This window comes from Plectropomus leopardus, chromosome 7 (assembly GCF_026936395.1).
Source record: "Plectropomus leopardus strain MGB_pleo_1.0 chromosome 7, ASM2693639v1, whole genome shotgun sequence".
Classification (NCBI taxonomy): domain Eukaryota; kingdom Metazoa; phylum Chordata; class Actinopteri; order Perciformes; family Serranidae; genus Plectropomus; species Plectropomus leopardus.
In genome coordinates, this window is record NC_142182.1 from 19,251,333 (window position 1) to 19,261,577 (window position 10,245).

At 40.9% G+C, this 10,245-nt stretch overlaps 1 protein-coding gene across 1 annotated transcript; it reads left to right on the forward strand.

Moving 5' to 3' along the window:
• Window positions 1-11: 11 nt before the first annotated feature.
• On the forward strand, window positions 12-7,160 carry LOC121950491 (uncharacterized). Its single transcript, XM_042496507.2, has 6 exons — window positions 12-239; window positions 1,297-1,404; window positions 2,834-2,973; window positions 3,238-3,334; window positions 3,884-4,008; window positions 5,124-7,160. The coding sequence occupies exons 1-6, from the start codon at window positions 155-157 to the stop codon at window positions 5,298-5,300; spliced, it is 732 nt and encodes a 243-aa protein (XP_042352441.1). The 5' UTR covers window positions 12-154; the 3' UTR covers window positions 5,301-7,160.
• The last annotated feature ends 3,085 nt before the right edge of the window (window positions 7,161-10,245 follow it).

The window sequence follows — 10,245 nt, forward strand, 5'->3', positions numbered from 1 at the left end:
TGACAGTGGTAGAAGGGCGGAACTGTGGCCCCTGAGTTTAGTTTAAAGCATCCTGGGTTGGCCAAGATGCTCTGCACAAATCAGCAGCTTCACTTTCGGCACACACACAGAGTCATCCTCCATCCTCCAGCAGGCGTGTGCAGCTAAAGCCAGCATGTCAAACTCGGACAGGGTTGTGTTAGCTCTGGGAGGAGCGGGCACAGTGGGCTCCGGGGTCGTTAAAGCACTGCTGGACAAAGGTAAGCTGCCCAGGGACCACTTGGAGTCACAAAGAAAGTCCCTCTCCACTGCTAAGAGGATATTTACTGGAATTATTCTCAATTAATCCTTGAAGCTGCTGATGATGTTTACATTTTCTATGTTAACTCTTACAACCAAATTAATTTGGAGACTGACCTGACTTTTTTACGCACAAGTGAATGTCTTTCGGATTTTACGCACTGGCAATTCCATCTTGATAAATTGTGCAGTAGATAATTTAATATCTACAGATTATTTTAGTACTTTATGGGCATTCTATGGCTTTGAATCGTTAAATGACAGTCTGTTAAGGCAATATTGACATTGCATCTGCGTGCGTAAATTTGTAAATTTTCGGGTGTATCTCCAAGTGCTGCACTGATAGATATAACAATCAGGTAAGGTGCCAGTTGATTGCCAAACACAAACCTTTAGATAATGTAAATATATGTGTTTTAAGTGCGTGTTGTGAGTTTTTGATCACTTTTGCTTTTGGTAAAATTATCATGTTTGGGATATTTCCGCTGAGGGTTTAATCAACAAAGCATCATATCTACAGTTATTGTCTATCATTATCATATCTACTTTTATTGTTTTATTTGTTTGTTTTTAATAAAAAATAATAATAATTGTATAGTTTGGATTGTTAAAAGCAACCCTGTTTAGAGGCTTTTTCAGTCCCAATGCTACAGTCTCTGGCTTATATTCAATTTGTTCTGGTGCCGCTGCACTCTGCATGACCCAGGGAAGGAGACAGTGCAGGTCAGGATGTCGTGACGAGGTGCTCTGGTCAGGGATTTGCATTGCCTCTATAGCTTTACTGTTTGCACTGAGCATAAAGTTACCATCTGCTGCTCTGCCACATTTGTCCCTCTGATGGCCTTGATTTGGACAATGTAGGCCTATTAGTGAATGCTCATTTTCATGTGAACGGGATTAGTGCTACTGTATATGTGCTAAAGGCGCTGGTTTTGTCTGTCTGCACAATAGATTAATGTAGTATCTAATGTGTGTGTGTGTGTGTGTGTGTGTGTGTGTGTGTGTGTGTGTGTGAAGGTTTCAAAGTTGCAGTGATCTCCAGGGACAGCAGCCGCCTGGAGAGGCTCCAATCATTTGTCTCTCCCAACACAAAGGATAATCTCATCACTATAGTGGGGAATGTAGGTGAGTTGGATTACTCATCCATCCATTCATTCATCTATTTGACATTCTTGTGCAATGATACTCAATTTACGTCCCATGGGCCAAATCTGGCCCCCAGTAGAGTTCTGGGTGCCCCCCAATGATTTTCTAATTCACAATTAAAATAAGGTGATTCACAATGGGAAATGTTTTTGTTCTTTAAGTATAAATGAGGTGCCAGAATGCATAAACAGCATCAAAATAGAGCTTGTTTAACAAAAAAGTGCCAATGGAGGATTCCTGACTGACGTCCTAGCTAAGCCCCTAACATCTTAAAATCCCCCTTGTAATCCTTGAAATGTCATGAAATCCAAGAAATTTCCTGAAACCCCGGAAACGCCTGAAATCCCAGAGACATCCTAAAGCCCTAGTAACATCCTAAAATCCTAGTAACAACTTAAAATTCTAGAACGCTCCTAAAATCCTAGTAATGTCTTAAAATCCAAAACATCCTAAGATTATAGAAATGTACTAAAATCCTAGAACTGTCCGAGAAATGTCCTATCATGGCTGCAATGCCACTAATCTCTAGCGACCCCTCAAGACTGCAAAGTTCATTATTTGAAGGATGCAAATGTATGAAAAAAATGATTATTTTACTATTTTCATGCTGTTTTCATTAGCACCATGCCAGTGATTAAACAAGCTCCAGAGTCTAAAACCATCATAGTGGCTCTGTGAAGCTGTACTTTGCAAAGGTCAGCATGCTTACATTCTCACTACGACAGTTTTGATGTCCTCATGTTTAGTAGGTATGTTTTTCACCATTCTCCTGACACCTGTGTCAGCATACTAACATTTCCAAATTGGCACTAAACACAAATTGCAGCTGAGGCTGATGGGAAAGTTATCAGTTTAACCAAGGTACTAATTTTGGCTTGATCGTGGTACTAGCTGAAAAGTCACTTATCAGAATTAATCCTGAGGTGGACATAAATGTTTGTCTTAAATTTCATGTGAATCCATCCCATAGTCGTTGACACACCTTAGTCTGATCGACAAATGTAACCTGCTGGTGGTGCTAGAGATGAAATCAGGAGATAACCTAAGCCAATATGATTCATTGTTTAGAGACACGAAATGTCTGCACAGAAAGTCATAGTGGATTGTCCAGTAGATGTGGAAAAATTTCACTGGATAAATGAAAATTCTGACCTGCTAATGGCACTAGCGATGTAGCAAATGATGTGTAGATTTTTAGGCATTCTATTATTTTAAATGGCTTGCAAAATATTGCTTATAGCTGACTTAAACGGAGAAAAATCTCCTCAAGGGCTGAGGCCCAGCTCCAAATTCTGTTTGCAAAATATATCAGCTTCACGCAAAAACAATCAGCCCATATTTGTCTGACTATAGACATATTGGTCCACCTGAAAGCTTTTCCTCTCCTGAATCCTTGTCTCTGCTCTAGGGTCAGAGGAGGGAGCGGAGCAGGCAAAGCAGGCCCTGCTGAAGGCAGTGGGGAAGGTAACTGATGTTGTCTCCTCTCTGGGCTTCAGTTGGTGGCAGGGAGGTCCGCCACACACCCAGTCTCTCAAAGACCTACACTGGGTAAGCACACAAGAGACTAACAGTGGTTTTGATAAAAATGTAATTTCCTTTGCACTCAGGTAAGCATATGCACATCTTGTTACTTTCAATAGTTAAAGAGGTGGCAGTAATGGCAGTTGTAAGATTATATTAGTAGTTGTGAGGCTGTCCTGATTTTCATGTTACATCCTGTCTGTACTTTGTTGCAGAGGCTTTTCCTCTGTTGAAAGGACGAAATTATGATTCTCATCTCATTTCATATTTTATCTCCTGGCAACTCTTCAGGTAATCGAGACGTTACTTTTCAGCACATTTGTGTCATGGAAGGCCTTCTTCCCCTTGGTGAGGGATGACTCCAGCTGTACCTACACCTTCATAACAGGTGAACATTTAGCTGTTTATTTCTACTAATAGCCCAGCCTCTGTCAAATGTATGTAATCTGAAGGCAGCTGCCTGTCGCCGCTGGAAACCAGATTGATGAAGGAATGAAAGTGAATCAAAATGGTTAAGTTTGGAGCCGCAAACCCTAACACTGAGCTGAGGGATATTTAGTTGAGCAAAACACAAAGTCACTCGATCTGGTTTTATATAAGACATTGATTAGTGCAACTTTAGCTTATAAAGTGAGCATAATAGTGTCCTAACAATAATTAATTTAATTCAAGTCATTGTACTATTTTGCAACAATAAAAAATATTAAAAGTCCAGGTGTTTTTGTAGTCATCCAAACACAACCCCGCCTGTGGAAAAGCAGCCCAAAATGCCCGCTAGTGGTTGCTGACATAGTCAATGGTGAAATGTAACCAAGTAATAACACTTTGTTGGGTTTTTTTTATATCTGTACTTTACATAAGTTTTTATATTTATGTCAATGTTCACTTCTACTCCATTACATTTCCTAAATAAAACGTATCTGTATCTGTGCCACAGGAGGAGCAGGAGAGAAGTTGCTGATGCCTGGCACCGGCTTCCTGACAGTAGGAGCTGCCAGCACTCTCGCCTTCTGTCAGGTACTACGAGAGGAGTATCCTGAGGTGCCCTGCAAACTCAACCAGGTGAGACTTTAATGGGATTACACAGCAGTACTTCAGTTAATAAAGCACCGAAGCTGGTAAAATATATTTACCTGACCTCAGTTTCATAGCCTCAGACCTATTTGTTTAGGTGTCTCTCTTAATAAAGAATTCAGGTCTATTTAAACATGACACCGATGAGATAAATGAGCTGTTGTCAGTGTGATATATAATGTGCTTCAGGCCACATTAGGACTGCAATACAGTTTCAGGATATGTCTATTCACATTGTGTAAATTATAGAGGATTTCTCTGAACATTTCTTTAAGACGCTTGTCCTGTGTTCTTATTTGAGACACACATACAAAAAATTGAAACCAAACGTATAAATAAGTTTGGGTTTTTCGAATGATGGCGCCGCCTAGTTTTGCATTAGGCGAATTTGAAGGAGTACCAATCCATCTTCTGCCTGCTGTGACAAAAATGAGCATTTTAGATATTGACTTTCTCTAAATTATAAAATGATTAACAATACATTAAAAAAAAAAAAGCAATGCATCTATTTTTACTGCAAAAGGAGATGACTAAATGTGACAGACATTTATTGGTACAGTATGAAAGAGGGGTGGGAATCTCACCATTTGATTCAATTATCTGTGTAACAACATAATTTAGAATTGATTCTCAATTCAAAGACGATTCTTGATTCAGTAAATAGAGAAGGGGGCACTATTTTCAGAATAGTACTTCAGATTAACACCAAACCATTCACTTGTGTCGCACTTGTCAACAACATTGCAACGTGAAAAATAACTGTTAAACTAACCCGTCTTAATTAAACTTGCTGACAAATATTAAAAAACTAAGAAAAGAGTTTGAAAAGTACACAGCTTTCTGGTTTTAGAAAAGCTCCAAACTTGCATTTATGTGCAACTTTAACAACTTCACATGTTGCAATCTTATGCCTGTATAAGAATAACTAAATCAAAGTCTGCTGTGTTATGACCTCAGCAGTGGCTAGTGGTTAGTGTAGCTAACAGATCAACTTTCTGGTTAAATATTAATGTTTCGTATTCACTGTAGATGCACGCAAATAGTTTCCTGACTTTTCTCTAATCCAGTCTTGCATGTATCCTGCACCCTCTTGGTCCTGACAGGTGAAGATCGACACAGGTGTAGCCACTCCGGAGCGCATGGCACCTGGTTACCTGAACCACCTGGACCTTGGGGAAGCTGTTGCCACCCTTGTGGAAAGACGAAACACCTCCCACACGGTCTTCACCGTCAACTGCCCTGCGGACTTAAAAACTGTCCTTCTGGAGGGGAACCTTTAGACTTGGACACCCTTCCTCTGGTCCCACATTGTTGTTGTAGGGACACATCTATCTTCTGCTCCTACTCTCACTGAACTCTCCAAATACACATTTAAAGTGTCTTTGGTTCTTTTGTTTTCTTCTCCCACACCTCTGAACCCCATCCACGCCCAACTTTATGTGAATTGTCAGTTGTTTCCACTAATACTGTACTGTAGGCCTATATTCAGCTGCCTGATCTAAGAGTGTTAGCAAATGTTTTCTCTGCATGTGCTGTTGTGTGATATGTCTGTAAAGATGCACAGAGGTTGTAATACTCATCTTCTCTTTGTTGCCTGCTTCTGCACAAATATTATCACACAGTTGTGTCTTCTATTGACACAATTTCTCCATAAATTTGCTAAATATACTTGGTATAAAACTAGACCATTGGACAAAGCAGGTGAAGTTTGGAGGCACAAGGAGGAGAGATTTCGAGGCTCCTACTGCATTTTAACCAGCAGTCCAAAAGTAATGGGTGGTTTGGTTTCGATCGTATGAATCCACAAACCTAAAATTATATGCTGTGGAGCTATATGGAGTAATGTTTTGTTAAGCAAATGCCTGTTTTGTTCTGTATTAGTTCACACAAGAGGATGCACGTGTATACACACGAGAAAGCTTTAAGTGGGGTTTTAAGACTGACAAAAATAAACTTTACAGATGTTAAATGAAGATGGAAATGGAATGGTAACTGGTAATGTAGCTAGTGTGGAACTTACATGTTGAGGACTTGTCATTTTTCGGGTGCTGAGAAGTTTACTTATAACATCTTAAAAAGTTGCAGAATGACTACATTCTCTACAGAGCTGACATGTTAGGAAAACTCACAACCTTCTGTGTTTGGGACCCACACTTGTGAATCCTAGGAAAGAAGGAACGACTTACTACTGTCCCTATGACTGACTAGTACTCGTTGCCTTTATTGGTTGGATTGGCTAGTTTTAGGCAAGAGGAGTGGGACTGGTTAGGGTTAGAGTAAGCCCATCAGAGGCAGAGTAAGGTAGGCCATTCCTTTGCTATCGTAGGATTTATAAATATGCATCAGGGACATTGAAATGTAAGGGAAACGGTGCACGGTAAAAGCAGAATAGATTAATTAATTTCACACTTTGTTATTCTTTAGGGTCTTAGTATGTTTGAAACAAACAAACTGGCATGACGCCGTTCAGTGTTTTAATACCTGATCTGAATGCTATGTCTTTGGCCTTACGGTATCCTCCATCGGCAGTATCCCTCTACCTCCCAAATAACCCTTTTTACACATTGATCACGCTGTAGAGCCACTAAAAAGTGCCTCCTTTATGCCTCCTTTGGCAGTATTACAATCCAGTGTGTGATTATACACAACATACTGGCATCCTGCTATCAAAAGAGGCATGACAGGCACGACATGTAACACAACAGTGATGTCCTCAAGTGTGACATAATATATGCAATGCAAGTGCTTTCTTAACAACAACAAAGGCATAGCATGTCAATAGCAATCATTTACCTTCTCTGTTATATGGCGGCAAATACTCTGCTCAGAGGGTAAAGAGTTGCTGTAGTTAATGTTTGTATTCTCAATGAACTGAACTCTAGAAATTAGGATGATTGCACACACATTCCTACAGTCTCTCCTTGAAGACATTCATGGTGCTACACTTCATTGTGAATGCAAAATGTGACAAGCGGACTTTTGTCACATACGCACACCATTTCAGAAGTTTTTACACAATTTGACACACTATGTTAAAGCATACTGACTCCTTAACAGCCTGCATGTGCTTGAAATGAACACGTTTGTAAAATACATCAAAGTTGTTGCATGAAGAATTATTAAAGAGAGCTCAAACCCCATCTACCCTCTTACCTCTGCACATCTGGCCAATTGCTGCATAAAACAGGCATGATTTTAGGATTGTCTCTGTTTCAGAGAGTCACCAAGACTGTCAAATGCAACCTCCCAAATACCAATGCTGAATATGTGATGGGGTTTTAGATACTGTTAAGGTCTTTGCAAACTGAGCCAATTTTTTTCAGATGCATTTTAATCCCTCATCCAAAGCAAACACACACAGGCAATTTGCAATAGGAGACACATTTGCTCTCTTGCTTCTCTTTACATTCTTTCCATTGCAGCTGCAACAAGGGAAGTCAGCTGTCCTCCTCTTTTTCTCCACACTTTCTCTGTGTGCGATCCTCATCCACCTCTCAGTCATCAGCATCCACCTGAATATCACTATCTGACCTGTAAAAAGTGAGCTGTCTGAGTTAAGAAAAGACACTGCATGCTCCACTATCTTCTCTTGTCACTCTTTTCCATTTATTGGTCAAACAACTCACTAAAGGCTTTTGATGGATGCGAAAAACGCAGATTGTCGAACCTGTTCCGAAAACTTCAGCGATATATGAAAGTTTCTGAGTCACTGTGCAAACCTGATTGACACAACATGAGGTCATATTTATTTTTAGACATGCAACAATTTCAGATGGAAGAAATGGACTTGCTTTTAGAGTCCAAACCCCAATAAACACTTATTTTGAAGCTTATTGATCAGTCCAGATGCAGACCACAACTCATTACTGACTCATTCTGGATACGAAGGTTATACAGCATGTCCTTGGTGCACTTTAGCCCCTTTAGAGCTTTGATAAAGTACAAATTAAAGTTCAAATATGTAGTGCTTTGCATTCAAATATCAAAAAACAAGAAGTGCACCAAATGACTTAAGTGCTGGGGCTGGCAGGTTTGACACAATGACAGTACGTCCCCCTAGCGTGACTCTCTGTCCCGTTCACAAGCACCAGCACCGACCCCCTATAAGCCCCTTTATTTATCTGCCACCCATTATTTGGGCCAGCATGTCCCTTAGATAAACTACACAGGAGTTTACAGGCCACAGCAGATTAAGCATCAAAGGGGGCATTGTTGTCTCTTGTGCTGTCCGGTTAATGCACACACGCTTCCACAAAAAAAATGTAAATTTGTCGTGGCAAAAACATGTACTGTGCTGAAGATTTGGACAGCATTTGGGATGACTGGGACTGGATAAAAGATCAGAGTGAGGAAAGCGAGAATAGTAGCAGTTCAGGGGGGTTGTCAGTCACAGTTTTGTTTGGAACTTGTCGGCTGACAGCTCAATTAGGCCAAATTATAATTAAAGCAGGAGGGAGAACCCACTGGGCCCCACTTTCTCTTCCTCTTCATCTGCTCCTCCTTCCCCCTTCCTTTCTCTCCCCTGTAAAGAACAGAAACGGCCAAACACACCCACGCAAACGGCTATGTTCGCCCTCTGACGATGACTCATCTCATTCTAATAGGAAAAGAAAACTGGCTTTTGTTTAAGAGGGAACGAGGGGCCACGGTCTTCTAAAGAGACCCAACAGAGTGAAGATCAGTCAGATCAAATGGAACAGATGAAATGAAGTAAGGAGACACCAGGTTTTGATGAACAGGAGAACAGAAAAGGAAGAAGCAATGGTAATAAAAAGATTACAAAGATGCTAGGAGTGCACAAGACACAAGAAAACAACACAAAAGCAAAACAACTTTAGTTTCAATTAAAGACATGACTATTGAGATGTCACCTATTAGTTTATGGACTCCCATTTTGAAGCCACGAGCAGTGTTTCTGCTGGCAGCGTTGTAACTGCAATGCTGTTGCTGAGCTGCCTTCTGCTATAAGTACTGTAGTTCCACAATTATAAGCACACGTTTCACTCATTCATGAAGCCGTGCAAGCTCCGGCATTGTCAACATGGTCCTGCCAAAGTTTGACAATAAAATACCTTGTGTCAACAACTAAAGGGACTCTGACGTTGTCAGACAACTTTTATTTTGAAACAGGAATTTCCTCATGTCTGTCAAAGAAAAGATGTTGAAACTGCAGTAAAAAGTTGTTTAGAGTCAATATAATTATCAAAACACAATTTTCACTATCTATTTCTGCTTACAACTGTGTGCTGCTCACGCACTGCTCACGCTCACACTTGCAGTGTGTTCCACGCATTATGTATGCAACCCACCGTGGGAGATTTAAAATGCAGCTGGCAGCAGTTAGCAGCTAACATGCAGAAGCGACAGGTGGCTTTGGGCATTGGGATCTTGCGCCCAAAGCACTGTCAAAGTGGTGGCATTTGATGACTCGCAAATCTCATGACATTAAGATCAGCCTGTAGTGTTTAGTACTAACTAACAAATGTTTGCACTAAGATGGTTCAGCCCTGGCCTTAACCTGATGATACATCAGGTGATTGTTAGAATGAAGAAGATATCAATAAGGGAGGAAAAGCAGTTAACAGTTGAAAGGTGGTCACATTGTGCCTCTGCTTTTGATTAAAAACTGGAGTGACTCAGATGAGAGGGATTAAAATTTTAAACCAGATGGAAAAACAAGCTGTGATCTTGGCAGAATGGCGCTATGCCTTTCGTGTGAGAGCCGCGAGACCTCACCAAAACAGTGATGAACCGACACACCACATATTGACTTGCCAGGCCACATCACAAGACGCAGTCAGACAGGCGGACTGACAGACGGTAGTTTAGTTAGAGATATGAAGGCAGGAGTTCTGTGTGCATGCGTGTGTGTGTGGTCCCTGGTGAGATATCATCTTTCCCTGGCCTGGAGAGTCAGTAGGAGTCATAGCACTGTGGGAAAAGGGGACAGAGAGTCGATTGGCTCATGTACACAGTATCTGTTAAATAACAGCTGCCCGTATGCTTGTTGCTTTGCAAATGATTGATACAGGCTTACACACTCCAGAGGCTTGTGTCATATCAGCGGCCAGCTTTGAGGTCGGGGAAACACAGTCACAACTTTCGAGTCACGCTATCTCCACCAGGGTGTGTCCCAAAATTACTGACTTTGCAGTAAAACACACTCGTAAACACAGATGTATGCCAGCATGTCACACACAGTAATTCAATTATAAACTAATTGGT